At 42.5% G+C, this 16,144-nt stretch overlaps 1 protein-coding gene across 1 annotated transcript; it reads left to right on the top strand.

The window, feature by feature from the left end:
* Nucleotides 1–13,021: 13,021 nt before the first annotated feature.
* Nucleotides 13,022–13,437, top strand: LOC136154140 (dolichyl-diphosphooligosaccharide--protein glycosyltransferase subunit 4-like). The gene has a single exon (XM_065916415.1). It carries the CDS (start codon nt 13,074–13,076, stop codon nt 13,185–13,187), a length of 114 nt encoding a protein of 37 aa, XP_065772487.1. The 5' UTR covers nt 13,022–13,073; the 3' UTR covers nt 13,188–13,437.
* The last annotated feature ends 2,707 nt before the right edge of the window (nt 13,438–16,144 follow it).

Below are 16,144 nucleotides of genomic sequence, written 5' to 3'. Positions count from 1 at the left end.
GAACATGTTTTCAGTTCTCCCGTGACTGTGTATACCTAGGAGTGGAATTGTTGGGTCATATAGGAACTCTATATAGGGCTTCCCTGGTGACTCAGATGGTAAAGAATCTCCCCGCAATGCAGGAAACCCAGGTTCTCTGCATTGGAAAGTTCCCCTGGAGGAGGAAGTGACCACCCACTCCAGTATTCTTGCCTGGAGAATTCCATGGACAGAGGAGCCTGGCAGGCTACAGTCCATAGAGTTGCAAAGAGTCGGACATGACTGAGCGACTAACACTACTACTACTATAGGAACTCTATGATTAACTTTGTGAGAAACTGCCAAAGCATTTTCCACAGCATTTGCACCATTCTACATTCCCACCAGCAGTGTATAAGGGTTCCAATTTCTCCGCATTCTCCCCCAACACGTATTTTCCACTCTTGCTTTTATTATAACCATCCTAATGCATGTGAGATGATATCTCACTGTGATTTTGATTTGCATGTCCCTGTGAAAGTGCTGCACTCAATATGCCAGCAAATTTGGAAAACTCAGCAGTGGCCACAGGACTGGAAAAGGTCCGTTTTCATTCCAATCCCTAAGAAAGGCAATCCCAAAGAATGCTCAAACTATTGCACAATTGCACTCATCTCACACGCTAGTAAGGTAATGCTCAAAATTCTCCAAGCCAGGCTTCAGCAATATGTGAACCGAGAACTTCCAGATGCTCAAGCTTGTTTTAGAAAAGGCAGAGGAACCAGAGATCAAATTGCCAATATCTGCTGGATCATCGAAAAAGCAAGAGAGTTCCAGAAAAAATCTATTTCTGCTTTATTGACTATGCCAAAGCCTTCGACTGTGTGGATCACAATAAACTGTGGAAAATTCTGAAGGAGATGGGAATACCAGACCACCTGACCTGCCTCTTGAGAAACCTGTATGCAGGTCAGGAAGCAACAGTTAGAACTGGACATGGAACAACAGACTGGTTCCAAATAGGAAAAGGAGTACATCAAGGCTGTGTATTGTCACCCTGCTTATTTAACTTATATGCAGGGTACATCATGAGAAACGCTGGGCTGGAAGAAGCACAAGCTGGAATTAAGATTGCTGGGAGAAATATCAATAACCTCAGATATGCAGATGACACCACCCTTATGGCAGAAAGTGAAGAGGAACTAAAAAGCCTCTTGATGAAAGTGAAAGAGGAGAGTGAAAAATTTGGCTTAAAGCTCAACATTCAGAAAACTAAGATCATGGCATCTGGTCCCATCACCTCATGGGATAGATGGGGAGACAGTGGAAACAGTGTCAGACTTTTTTTGGGGGGGCTCCAAAAATCACTGCAGATGGTGACTGCAGTCATGAAATTAAAAGACGCTTACTCCTTGGAAGGAAGGTTATGGCCAACCTAGATAGCATATTAAAAAGCAGAGCCATTACTTTGCCAACAAAGGTCTGTCTGGTGAAGGCTATGGTTTTTCCAGTGGTCATGTATGGATGTGAGAGTTGGACTGTGAAGAAAGCTGAGCGCCGAAAAATCGATGCTTTTGAACTGTGGTGTTGGAGAAGACTCTTGAGAGTCCCTTGGACTGCAAGGAGATCCAACCAGTTCATCCTGAAGGAGATCAGTCCTGGGTGTTCATTGGAAGGACTGATGTTGAAGCTGAAACTCCAATACTTTGGCCACCTCATTCGAAGAGTTGACTCATTGGAAAAGACCCTGATGCTTTGAGGGATTGGGGGCAGGAGGAGAAGGGGACAACAGAGGATGAGATGGCTGGATGGCATCACTGACTCGATGGGCATGAGTTTGAGTAAACTCCGGGAGTTTGTGATGGACGGGGAGGCCTGGCGTGCTGCGATTCATGGGGTTGCAGAGTCAGACACAACTGAGTGACTGAACTGAACTGAATGACTAATGATGTTTCATGTGTAACCATTTAGAGATTTCTTTGGAGAAGTGTCTGTTCAGATCTTTTGCCATTGTTTTTTCACATATTTATTTATTTATTATTTTATTTGGCTGCATCGGGTCTCAGTTGCAGCATGCAGGATCTTCGTTGCAGCATGTGAGATCCTTTCATGGCCGTGCACGGACTCTCTAGTTGTGTCTCACAGGCCCCAGAGGTAGCTGTGACACGTGGGTTTAGTTGATCCTTGGCATGTGGGATCTTTGTTCTCCCACCAGGGATCAAACCCAGGCCAACCACATTGCATGGCAAATTCTCAACCACTGTACCATCAGTGAAGTCCCTTTTGCCCAGTCTTTACTTGAGTTTTTATCTTTTTATTGTTGAGTTGTAAGAATTCTTTTATATTGCGGGATGCTAGACCCTTATCAAATGTATGATTTGCAAATATTTTCTCCCATTCTGTGCACTTTTTCATTTTCTTCATAGTGTCCTTTGATGCACAAAATTTTTAATGTTGATTAAACCCAATGTGTCTATATTTTGTTTGGTTGCTTTTGCTTGTGGTGTCATATCTAAAAAACAATTGCCTAATCCAAGGGCACACAGATTTACAGCTATGTTTTCTTCTAAGAATTTTACAGTTTCACCTCTCTTACGTTTAGGCCTAGGATCTATTTTGAGTTAACTTTTATGTATGGTGCTAGGAAGGAGACCAGCTTCATTCTTTTGCATGAGGATATCCATTTATTCCAGCAACATTTGTTGAAAAGGCTATTTTTTCCCCACTGAATTGTAAACAGCATTGTTTGAAAACTTCAGTTTCTGGAACTACCTTGTCAGTCCAGTGGTTCAGACTCCACCTTCCAATGGGTTCAATCCCTGGTCCCACATGCTATGGGCATGCAGCCAAGAATTAAAAAAAAAACTTCAATTTCCAATTATTTTTGTTGCTAGTATATAGAAATAAAAAGTGATCTTGTATTCTGAAACCTTGCTAACATCACTTCGTAGTTCTAGTAGCTTTCTTGTAGATCTCAGTAGATTTTCTACATAGATGATCATACTATCTGCAAATAAAGTTTTACATCTTCCTTTCTTATCTAGATGCTTTTTGTTTCATTTTCTTTACTATTTGCATTGACTAGAACTTCCAGTAAATGTTGAATAAGGGCAGACATCCTTGTCTTGCTCCTGATCTTAGAGGGAAAGAATTCGGTAGTTGACCATTAAATGTTATGTTAACTGTAGGTTTTTTATAATACCCTTCATCAAGTTGAGGAAGTTTCCTTCTATTTCTAGCTTGCTGAGAGTTTTCCTTAGGAATAGATGTTGGATTTTGTCAAATTCTTTTTCTGCATCTATTGAAATAATCATATGCTTAGAGTTTTTTTGTTCATTAATATGGTGAATTACAACTGCTTGATTTTCAAACAGTAAACCAAATTTGCCTTGCTGGAAAAAACCACACTTGATGTGGCTATATTCTTTTTATATATTTAGTTACATTGATTTGTTAAAGTTTTACATCTGTATTTATGAGAGATATTGGTCTGTAGTTTTCTTGTTATGTCTTTTTCTGGTTTTGTTATCATGGTAATGCTGATAATAAACACAAATAGAATTAATGGGGAACTATGTTTTCCTTTTCAACTTTCTGGAAGACTGTATAGAATTGGTATTACTTCTTTAAATGTTTTATAGAATTCATTAGTGAAGTCATTGGGTCAAGAAGGTGTCTTTGTAGCATGTGTTTAACTATAAATTCACTTTCCCTAATGGAGGGCTATTCACAGTACCCATTTCTTCTTGAGTAAGCTTTTGTGTTTTCCAAGAGACCTGTCCATTTCATCTAAGTTGTCAGATTTATTATTTATAATATTCCCTTTTAATATCTGTAGAATCAGTAGTTGTGTCACCTCTGTCATTCCTCATATTGGCAATTTGTGTCTTCTTTCTTCTTTTTCTGATCAGTCTGGCTAGAGAGTAACAATTTTATTGATCTTCTCAAAGAATCAGCTTTTGGTTTCATTTATCTTCTCTATTGTTTATTTCTTTTCTATTTCCTCAATTTCTATTCTGATCTTTATTATTTCCTTTTGTCTACTTACTTTGGGCTTAATTTGTTCATCTTTCTCTAGATTTTTATTATGGAAGCTGAGTGGCATCTCACAAATTATGTTAATGTTGTGTTTTCATTTTTATCCATTTCACAATAGTCTCTACAGTTTTATTTCTTCTTTGCCTTGTAAATTATTTAGAAGTGTGTGATTTAGTTTCCAGATATTTGGGAAATTTCCAGAGATTTTTCTGTTGTTGGTTTCTAATTTAAATTAATTGTAGTCAGAGAATATACTTTGTGTGACTTAATTATTTTGAATTTTTGAGATTTGTGGCCCAGAATATTATCTATCTAGCTTGGTAAATGTACTGTATGCTCTTGAAAAGAGTATGTATTCTGCTGTTGTTGGGTGGAATGTTCTATAAGTGTCAATTAGATCAAGTTGGTTGATGGTGTTATAATTATCTTCTAGATCCTTGCCACTGATTTTCTGCCTACTTATTTTATCTATTAACAAAAGATGAGAGTTGAAATTTTCTACTGTAACTTTGAACTTCTCTATTTCTACCTGTGGTTCTGTTGACTTTTGCATCATGTATTTTGAAGTTCTGTTATGTGGTACATAAACGCTTAGGATTGTCATGTCCTCTTAATGAATTGATCCACTTCTCACTATGAAATGACCTTTATCTCTGATATTAACTTTTGCTTAATATCATTTAATATTGTTGTTCCGAATTTCTGTTGATTAGTGTTACCATGGTGTATCATCTTCCCATACCTTAACTTTTTTAACCTATTTTAAACTTTATAGCTAAAATGATTTACAGACAGTCCCTGATTTACAGTGGTTTAACTTGTGATTTTCGACCTTATGATGGTGTAAAGCAATACATATTCAATAGAAACCATAATTCAAATTTTGATTTTTTTTTTCCCTAGGCTAGCAACATATGGTACCATACTCTCTTGTGATGCTGGATGGTGGCATTCAGTCACAGCTCCCAGTCAGCCATGTGATCATGAGGGTAAATAATCAATACACTTAGAACTATTCTATATCCAGACAACTGTTCTGTTTGTAACTTTCAGTATTCAATGAACTACATGAGATATATAACACTTAGACTTTATGTTAAATCATTTTTGCCCAACTGTAGGCTAATGTAAGTGTTCTGACCATGTTTAAGGTAGGTTTGCCTAAGCCATGATGTTCAGTGTTGTTGTTGTTGTTCAGTCACTAAATCATGTCCAACTCTTTGCCACACCATGGACTGCAGCACACCAGGCTCCCCTATCCTTCACTATCTCCTGGAGTTTGCTCAAACTCACATCCACTGAGTCAGTGATGCTATCTAACTATCTCATCCTCTGCCACTCCCTTCTTTTACCTTCAATCTTTCCTGGTATCAGTAAGTTAGGTGTATTAAATGAATTTTCAGCTTATGATTGGTTTGTTGGAACTTAACCCTAAAGTGAGTAGAGAAAGATCTGTACTTGCTCAGTTCAGTTCAGTTCAGTTGCTCAGTTGTGTCTGACTCTTTGCAACCCCATGAACCGCAGCACGCCAGGCCTCCCTGTCCATCACCAACTCCCAGAATCCACCCAAACTCATGTCCATTGAGTCGGTGATGCCATCTAACCATCTCATCCTCTGTCATCCCCTTCTCCTCCCGCCTTCAAAATTTCCCAACATCAGGGTCTTTTCATATGAGTCAGCTCTTCACATCAGGTGGCCAAAATATTGGAGTTTCAGCTTCAACATCAGTCCCTCCAATGAACACCCAGGACTGATCTCCTTTAGGATGGACTGGATGGATCTCCTTGCAGTCCAAGGGACTCTCAAGAATCTTCTCCAACACCACAGTTCAAAAGCATCAATTTTTCGGCACTCAGCTTTCTATTACAGTCCAACTCTCACATCTATACATGACCACTGGAAAAACCATAGCCTTCACTAGATGGACCTTTGTTGACAAAGTAATGTCTCTGCTTTTTAATATGCTGTCTAGGTTGGTCATAACTTTCCTTCCAAGGAGTAAGAGTCTTTTAATTTCATGGCTGCAACCACCATCTGCTGTGATTTTGGAGCCCCCCAAAATAAAGTCAGCCACTGTTTCCACTGTTTCCCCATCTATTTGCCATGAAGTGATAGGACCAGACGCCATGATCTTAGTTTTCTGAAGTTCTGTACTTGTAGGCAGCATATAATTGGTTCTTGCTTTTATATCCAATTACAATCTCTGCATTTTATTTGGGTATTTAAATCATTTACATTTCAATTAATTATTGATATAGTTAGGTTTAAGTCTATCATTTTTATCTGTTTTCTATTTGTCTCATCTGTTCTTTGTTTCCTTTTTTCTTTTTCTTATTTCTGTCTTTTTGGGGACTAATTGAATATCTTTTATGATTCTATTTTATCTCATTTATTTATCAGCTATGACTCTGTTTTATTATTTTAGTGGTTACTTTTAGGTTTATAGTAAATGTCTTTAACTTACCTCAGTTGATCTTCAAATGGTATATACCACATAACCTATACCATTAAAACATATTTACAATAGTAAATATATGCCCTTTTCTCCCCTCCCACTGTTGTCATACATTTTATTTATGTACATTATAAATCCCACACTGCATTATTATTTTTGCTTAAATAGTCCACTGTCAAATATATTTAAATAATTTTTAAAAATCTTGTATATTTACCCATATGGTTACTATTAATATCTCTTTCTTCCTTTGCGTAGATCCATATTTTCATCTACTATCATCTTCCTTCCATTTCTGGTTGTATGTGTCTGTTTGGTATTTCTTTCTTTCTTTTTTTTTTTTTTTGACCCTGCCAGGCAGCTTGCAGGATCTTAGTTCCCTGACCAGAGATCAAACTTGACAGTGAATGGGTCAAGCCCTAACCACCAGGGAATTCCCTGGCCTTCCTTTTTGAAAGATATTTTTGCCTGATATAGAATCCCTGCTTAACAGGGGTTTTTGTCTTTGTTTTTAGAAAGATTTTGCTTTACAGTCTTCTCATTTGCTTTGCTTACAGTGAGAAGTCTTATCTTTGTTTCTCTGTACATAAAATGCCCCTTTTCTCCAGCTGCTGTTAAGATGTTCTCTTTATCACTGATGTTGAGAAATTTGATTATGATGTGTCTTGGTGTCATTTTCTTCATATTTATTGTACTTGGAGTTTGCTGAGTTCCTTGAATCTCTGAGTTTGTAATCTTCATCAAATTTGGAAAAATTTTAGCCATTATTTCTTCAAATATTTTTCTGTTCCCTCTTGTTTTTTTTCTCCCTCAGTGACTCCAATTATATTTAGATTATGCCACTTGAATTTTTCCTACATCTCACTGATGTTCTGTTCATTTTTTTAATTCTCTTTTCTGTGTGTATTTCATTTTGAATCCTTTCTACTGCTTTGTGTTCAAGTTCACTAGCCTTTTATTCTGAAGTGTCTAATCTGCCATTAATTCCATCCAATGTTTTTTTCACCTCACATGTTGTAGTTTTCACCTCTATAAGTTTGATTTGGGTATTTAAAATTACCTTCCATGGCTGTAGTTAACTTTCTGAACATCTGGAATACAGTTACAATAACTGTTTTAGTATCCTTGTTTACCAGTTTTAACTGTAAATCAGTTCTGATTTGACTTCAGTTAATGATTTTTGGCCTTCTTATTGGCCATAGTTTCCTGCTCTGTCAAGGCCAGGTAATTTTTTTATTGGAGCCACACTTACTATGACTGTATTTCTACAATCAGTGGTTTCCAACCAGGGATAGCTTTGTTTCTCTGGTCTTGGCATCCAATAAGTAGAGGCCAGGTATGATGGTAAACACCCTCCAATGTACAAGACAGCCCCCACAACAAAGAATTATCTAGCTCAAAATGTCAGTTGTTCTGAAGTTGAGAAACCTTGCTATGTATACTCTTGAACTTTGTTCTAGGACTTAGCTACATTTCTTGGAAATTGTTTGATCCCTCTTGGGTCTTGTTGTTAAGCTTTGTTAGATGAGACCAGAGCGGTGCTCAGTGTAGAACTAATTATTCTCTAATACCAAGGCAAGACCATTCTGTGTACTCTCGCCAATGTCTCAGTTTTAGCTGGATGGGAACCAGCATTATTCGCAGCTCTGTGTGAATGCTAAGCTCCAGTCCCTCTAATCATTTGGTGTAGTTCTCTCCCCAACATCAGATAGTTTCCTCACACATGTTCATGAACCTACACAGAGTTTGTTCCATTCCTACTTCACTCTCTGCATCTAGCCTACCTCGGCAGGATGTCCTGGAGATACCTCACAGTCACTATTTCTACTCTCACTCCCCACCTCAGACCTACTCTTCCTTCCATATCTCAGTCCATGGTGCCAGTCCCCTAAGCTCGAAATCCAGGAGTTGTTCTCCCCTCCTGCCTCTTCACTCCACCATTCAGTCAGTCAATTTGGTCTCGCTAATGTCTCCAGCATTCTGTTCTTACTTTCCATTCCCACTGTCCCTACCTTAGCTTGGGCCATCATCATTTCTTGCTTGAACCCTTCACAAGAGAGTTCCATGTTGTACCTCCAGCATCCCCTGCCACACCTCTTTATACACTCTCATCTCTACTACTACAAAAATTTTCACTGCTTATCAAGCAGGCCACACCCTTTCACAACCCTATGCTTTTGCACATGCCAGTCTTTTTGCCTGAAATATAGTTCCTCCCTTCTTTGTCTGGCAAACTCCTTCTCATGCTTCAAGAGCCAGCTCAAAAGTCACCTCTTCTGTCAAACCCACCTTGATTTCTCGAGGCATCTATTCACTCCTGCCCCTCCATTCTCCTTTTGCCTTCTGTTCACACTTTGTTAACAATACTGCTCGCATATGGGTAAATGAGGTCATGAGGGTGGGCCCTAATCCATAGTACTGTAGCCTGATAAGAAGAAAAGAGAGAAAGAGAGAGAAATAGCCCCCTCCCCTCGGCCACGTGAGGACACAGCAGAAAAAGGCTGCAAACCAGGGAGAGAGTCTCACCAAGACCTTACCATGTGGGCACTTTGATCTCAGACTCCAGTGTCCAGGACTGTGACAAATAAATTTCTTTTGTTTAAGCCACCCAATCCACGGTGTGTTAATTATGGCAACCTGAGCCGACTACTACAGTGCTTAATACCTAATGTTGTTGTTCAGTCACTAAGTCGTGTCTGAATTTTTTGTAACCCCATGGACTGTGTCCTATCAGGCTCCTCTGTCCACAGGAATTTCCCAGGCAAGACTACTAGAGGGGGCTGCCATTTCCTTCTTCAGGGGATCTTCCCCACCCAAGGATCGCACCTGTGTCTCCTGCAGCTCCTGCATTAATAGGCAGATTCTTTACCACTGAGCCACCAGGGAAGCCCTAATACCTGATAAGTGCATTTTTTAAAAAAAAAATGAATAAGGAAGGAAGGAGGAGGAAGGAAGAGAAGGAGAGATGGAATGAATGGGGAGAGATGATGAAGAAAGCTGGAGAGAACAAGAGAAGAGTAAGAAAAATTTAAGGAAACAGGAGAAAGAAGGCAGGGAGTGGCAGTGAGCTGACAAGGTAGCCAATTTCTTAGTGGCGACCAGGCCCATGCCCAGGGAACCACCGCCAAGATGGAGGCAGGTGGGTACAAGCCTCAGGGCCAGTGCTGAGCATCCAGGCACAGGATTTTTTTTTTTTTTTTTTTAGCTGATGTGTGTATAAACTGCTATTTTTAAAATAACAAATGAATGGGGAAAGGACCACAAAACAGACAGAAACAACCTCACAGTAACTTGAAGAAAATGTAGTTCTCAGAAGGGGATGGCTCATAACACCACCTGTGAAGGAACTCCTGAGAGGTTTATGGCTGCCCTCACTACCTACCTGCTGCATTCACTCTGGCCCTCCTCACTGCCCCTCGTAAGCCAGGGTTCTGACCTGGTTTCAAGCGGAGACTTAGTCAACTCTGGGTTCTAACCTTCTAGAGATTTCAGGCACAGGATTTTATAGATATGTTTTCCCATGAAAAGGGCTATGGTCTGCTTTTCTCAGAAGCTACGTGTCCTGCAGGGAAGGACCCAGTGCCTGCGACTTTTAGAAGGAGGCACCTTGGCTCTTTGGCTGAGCAACAACTGGGTGCCCTGGCTTCCCTCAGCTGCTGGAGAGACAAGGAGAGTGTTTACCCAACGGTCCCAGTGTCCTCAGAGGACTCAGCTCTCAGTTACATGGCAAACAGCTGGCTCTGGAGGGGCTGTGCCCTGGGCTCTGCGACTGAGCGCCTCCAGTGATGTGAAAGCCTCCTCCACCGTGGGAATGCTTCCGACACTCTCACCCTCCTCGGGTGGGGTTGGGGTGGGCTTATTTACGAACTGGGACCCAACAGGTGGCTTTAAAAAAAAAACAAACACGCTGGTTCCAGCGGAACACTCCCCGAAACGAACACAAAGTTTTTTGGTCACTCGGGGCTTGTGCAAATTGATTTCAGACTCTGCCTCTGCCACCCGCTGCCGCAGCAGACAGCAGCCGTCTTTCCAGTAAGAAGATATTTCCTGGCCGGGCAACCCGACCCGCGGGCGGGCGGCGGCGCAGGCAGTGCCAGCCAGCCCGGGAAGCCACGCGCTCAGTCCGCCCCGGGGGGCAGAGCAGCCCGCCGGCGCCCTGGGGCCTGCAGCCAACCCCGGGCTCACGTCTCCCCTAACCGGCTGGGTCGGGGAGAACGTAGGCAGCGTGACGCCCAAAGCCTGGTCCCGGCTCCACCCACTCGGCCCAGCCCAAGAATCAGGCCAAATCCGGGCAGACATTCGGAACCTGTCTGATCGCTTTGGGGAGGAGCGGGGAGAGGGGTGGGGGAGAGTTGCAGGAAGCTGCAGCTCTGAGAGCCATTCCCCATGAGCATCTCTGCTCAGCAAGCGGGCAGGGGTTGCGAGACCCAGCCCTGCGGGTAGTTGGGTGCAGGGACGTGACGGGACCGCGAGGGTTGATGCTTTTTTCTATTGTTCCCACTCGTCAGAGAGGGCTCCTAACAAACATACTCTGCTCGTCCCAGCTCTCCCGATGGAATCCAGAGCTTAGCTTTGCTGCCGCTCTCCAGGACGGGATTTTTGGTCCATGTGAAGACCTTATTTACACTGCTACACTAGGATGTCGACCCAGCAGCCTGGCCAAACGCCGAGGCAGCCGTGAAGTTGGGACTTGTGGAGAAGTGGAGACTGGCTCCCAACCAAGCAGCCACACACTCCCTGGAAACTGGGGGCACCTGGAAGTCCACACTCTGCTGCCCGGCTCCTTGGCCTTGCTTTTCAAACGTCATCGCTTGGACAGATCGCTTGGGGTCCTTGTTAAAGTAAAGATTCTGATTTAGGTGGGTGGGGCCCGAGACTCTGCATTCCTAGAAAGCTCTCAGGTGGTGCAGTTGCTGCCATAGATCACACCTGGGAGGGCAAGGGGCAGAGCATTCCTCTTGACTGCAGCTGTGCCAGTTCAAATAACCTGGGGAGCCCAATACACTTGAATTTGGTTGAGAGTCATCCTAAGTGTTCTCGCCATAAAAAAAATAAAAAGATACTATGTGAAGTGATGGATTTGTCAATTCCACTGTGTAATCATTTCACAATGTATACATAAATCAAATCATCGTGAGACACACCTTTAAGAAAACATCATATTGTACAACCAAAATATATTAATACACACTTTTGTTGATCATGCCTCAGTAAATCTAGGAGAAAAAACTAATCAGGCCAGGCCCCACCCCCAGATGTTCTGATTTAAATAGTCTGGGGTGGGGCCAGCTTTTTTTTTTTTTCATTAAGCTTCTCTGGTGATGGTAATGGGCAGCCAGGATTGAGAGCCAGTGATGGAAGCAACTGTGAAAAGGGACTTAGGCTGTAATCAAGGACATTGATTCCATACTGGGCCCAACCACAGGGGTTCAGTGTGTGACCTAGATTAGGAATTCAGTTGTGATCAAAGAATATAATTGGCTCATATGGTTTCATATACCTCATCTTACCTCTCATTCATTCAACCATCAAATATTTATTGAGCCATTATATTGTGGTGGCCACTGTGCTAGCTTAATAAGAATTCAGCAGTGAGTGACAGATACGGAGCTGACAGTTTAGTAATCAAGTAACCACCGAAATAAAATGCAAATGTATGATTGGATGACTGCTAGGAAGAATCTGATTTAATGTGTACCTGGGGAGGGGGCTAGAAAATGACAGTTAATTACCCATAATCTGAAAGATGAATTGTCACTCTCTAGGTGAAAGGGGTTGGAGAAGGCAATGGCACCCCACTGCAGTACTCTTGCCTGGAAAATTCCATGGATGGAGGAGCCTGGTAGGCTGCAGTCCATGGGGTCGCTAAGAGTCGGACGACTGAGCGACTTCACTTTCACTTTTCACTTTCATGTATTGGAGAAGGAAATGGCAACCCACTCCAATGTTCTTGCCTGGAGAATCCCAGGGACGGGGGAGCCTGATGGGCTGCCATCTATGGGGCCGCACAGAGTCGGACACAACTGAAGCGACTTAGCAGCAGCAGTAGCAGCAGCAGGTGAAAGGGGTGGGCTGGAGAAGAATGTTCCAGTCCGAGAGACTAATAGCAGGGCAGTGTGGCTGGAACAGAGTCAAGATGGCCATGTGTACCATCAAGAAACTGGAGTGGTAGGGAGGTACCTATGTAGAGCAGAGGTTCCCAGTTCTGGCTGAAAATTAAAATCCTCAGAGAACTTCAAAAATATACCCAAGTTTGGCTTCCTGAAAATTCAGATTTAGTGGTCTGGGTTTGGACCTAGGCATCAGTACCTTTTTTTTTTTTTTTTTTTTTTTTTACCATACTGCAGCATGTGGGACCTTAGTTCCCTTAGTTCCCCTATCAGGGATTGAACCCATGGCACAGAGCTCAAACCACTGGATCACCAGTGGCTGTAATGTTGAGCTAAGGATGAGAATCTTATGATGAACATAGGGCCATAAGTCTTTTGACCTTTATCTTAAGCATGGAAAGGCATTGATATGTTTAAGCAGGATTTGCATTTAAAACACTCTGACTTGGTTCAGGTTTCCTACCTCAAGCTAGTCCCCAGACTGCGTCGGAACCGAGCCCAGCTGATCAGCATGATCACGGACGTGCAGCTCGCCATCTTCGCCAAGATGCTGGGCGTGTTGCTCTTCCTGCTTGTCATTCTCTATCACTACGTGGCCGTCAACAATCTCAAGAAGCAGGAGTGAGAGTGGCGCTTTCTCTGGCCCAGGGTTCCAGGACATAGTCTGAGGCAAGATGGAGGGTGTGAGGGGCCTTCACACTTCACTTCATCCCTTCTACCCATCACAACATACAAAGCAACTACACCTGGATTTTTCCAAACAACTTTTATTTCCTCAAAGTCTTCCCTAACCCTATGGAACAAGAAACTGCCACTGAACAGGGCCCAGTATAGGGGCTACTTTCTTTTCTACTCCCTCTCCCCAATATAAAAAATATATATATATTTTGTGGCCAAAAAAAAAAAAAAAAAGAAACACTCTGGCTGCAGAGTGAACAGACGAGAGGGGACAGATATGTGGAGAACTAATTCATTAGACCAGGTAAGAGATGATGATAACTGGGGCCAGGATGGTACTGGAAAGGATTGGATGAACTCAAGAGTTACTTAGGAGGTGAAATCAGCAGGATTCAATAATCTATTAGACATGGGAAATGGCGGAGGGGGGGGGAGTAACTGTCAAGGATAATTTCCAAGTTTCTGACTTAGACAATTGATATTGGTAGCATGGAGATAGGGGATCCCCTGGAGAAGGAAATGACAACCCACTCCACTATTCCTGCCTGGAGAATCCCATGGACAGAGGAATCTGGCGAGCTACAGTCTATAGAGTCACAAAGAGTCAGATATGACTGAGCACACACACATGCAGCATGCAGAAGATGGGAAGTGGACCGCATTTAGAATGAAGGTCATAGATTTGGTCCAAGCAGAGCAGCTATCAAATAGGTAGTGGGATAGGCTGTCTGAAGCTCAGAAGAGAGATCAGAGCTAGAGATATTCATTTGGGAGCCATCAGGAGAAGTATTTGAAGCTGGGGAGTGAATTGGTCCATTGGGAAAAGTTCAGAGAATGGCAAGAACTAAGAGAGACGTTGAAGGATGTTTAATGACTTGCTCTCCCAAGATCCATACTATAAGGTTGTACTAACCTTTCCCCTTCCCAATCCCTGTCATCTCTCCCCACTCCCTCTCATTCATTAAAGACTTTTGGGAAAACAGTTCATGATTTTCTTCTCTTCCAGAAGCACCCCCGCTAACTTGGATGACATGTCCATACGAACATGCCTTTCAATGCCTCAGTCTCTGCGTTCCTTAACTTCCTCACCTTTATCTCTTCTGCACTCCTCCTCAAGCTACACTTACACAGCCACACTTAAGCCCTGCCATTGCTCTCAACTGTGCCACTTTAATAAAAATCACTCTCCCAAGATGTGATACGTATATATGATGGAATATTACCCTGCCATAAAAAGAATGAAATAATGCCATTTGCAGCGACATGAATGGACCTAGATATTGTCATACTGTGTGAAGTCATACAGACAATAACAAATATATGATATTGCTTATACGTGGAATGTAAAAGCAATGGTAAAAATGAATCTATTTATAAAACGTAAACAGACTCACAGAAAAAAAAAACATAGATGTAGAAACATAGACACAGGAAACAAACTTATGGTTACCAAAGGGGAAAGAGGTGGGGGAAGGATAAATTAGGAGTTTAGGATTAGCAGATACACATTTACCGGGTGGCTCAGATGGTAAAGAATCTGCCTGCAATGCAGGAGACTTGGGTTCAATCCCTGGGTCAGGAAGATCCCCTGGAGAAGGGAATGGCAACCCACTCCAGTATTCTTGCCTGGGAAATCCCATGGACAGAGGAACCTGGAGGGCTACGGTCCATGGGGTTGCAAACAGTTGGGCATGACTGGGTGACTAAGACTTTCATAGAAAAAATAGGTAACTAATAAAGACCTACTGTATAGCACAGGGAACTCTACTCAATACTGTGTAATGACCTAAATGGGAAAAGAATCTAAAAAAGAGGGGATGTATGTAAATGTATAACTGAGTCACCTTTCTGTACAGCAGAAACTAACACAACATTGTAAATCAACTATACGTCAATATTTAAAAAAATAAATAAATAAAATTCACTTTCAAGTCTCAGCTCTCTGCTACCTCCACATCTTCCAGTTTGCTTGTTTATTACCAGAGCTGTTCTTCCACCTCTTTAGGTGTCCAATCCATTGATGCTTCTATTTCCCCTACTTATCAGCCCTCTGCTTTCTTCACTTCTTCATTATCCAGCCTGGAGTCTATGGTCTGTCACTTTATTACCATGGTGACTGAGCTTTCTCCAAAGATTAGTGTTGGGAACCAGTTACTGGGTACATGGGGTCAAGGCTGAGCTCTTCGGTGAGTATTCAGAGGGCAGGCTTCTGTGCTGCAGATTAAAACGCAGACCTGTGTGCCCTGCGTACCAGAAATGGTGACCCAGGTAGAGGAGTTGCCATTTTGTTTTGAAAATGGACATGCTCTCCTTTCATTCTTGCCTGGACAGAAGGCCACCACCTACCTCAAGCTGCTAAAATGCTTGAGGGCAAAACCAAAATGTTCCTCAGAGAAGCAGCTGAGGATCAGCTCAAGTGTTTGAGCAAGTATTCAGTGGGGTTCCCGAACATTGGGTCTTAAGGGCATGAGTGCGTGCTCAGTCGTGTCCAACTCTTTGCCACTCCATGGACTGCAGTTCACCCCGAAAGATGGGCACCAGGCTCCTCTGTCCATGAGATTCTCCAGGCAAGAATACTGGAGTGAGTGGGTTGCCACTTCTTTCTCCAGGGGTTCTTCCTGACCCAGGGATTGTACCTGCATCTCCTGCATTGACAGGCGGATTCTTTACCACTGAGCCACCTGGGAAGCCCCTTGAGGGCATGAAAACATGTTATTAACCCATATGGTTGGAAGATCTGCTGTTTGAATAGCATGGCCTTGGGCCAGCATTCTAGCCAGAGAGAATGGCAGCAGCGAAGGTAAGAAGGTAAGATGTGTGAAGCTCCCTCAGGGAACAGTGAGCAATCTAGTTTGGGTGGTACAGTGTGTTCAGGAAGGAGTTTGAGACCCAATGCCTGCCCTG

This window comes from Muntiacus reevesi, chromosome X, assembly GCF_963930625.1.
Source record: "Muntiacus reevesi chromosome X, mMunRee1.1, whole genome shotgun sequence".
In the NCBI taxonomy this organism is placed as follows: Eukaryota; Metazoa; Chordata; class Mammalia; order Artiodactyla; family Cervidae; genus Muntiacus; species Muntiacus reevesi.
Note: the sequence above shows the minus strand (reverse complement) of the source record. Positions and strands in the feature narration are given on the sequence as shown.

Coding starts and splice junctions, on each gene's coding strand:
- LOC136154140 (XM_065916415.1), top strand. CDS start 13,074: ATGATCACGGACGTGCAGCTCGCCATCTTCGCCAAGATGCTGGGCGTG.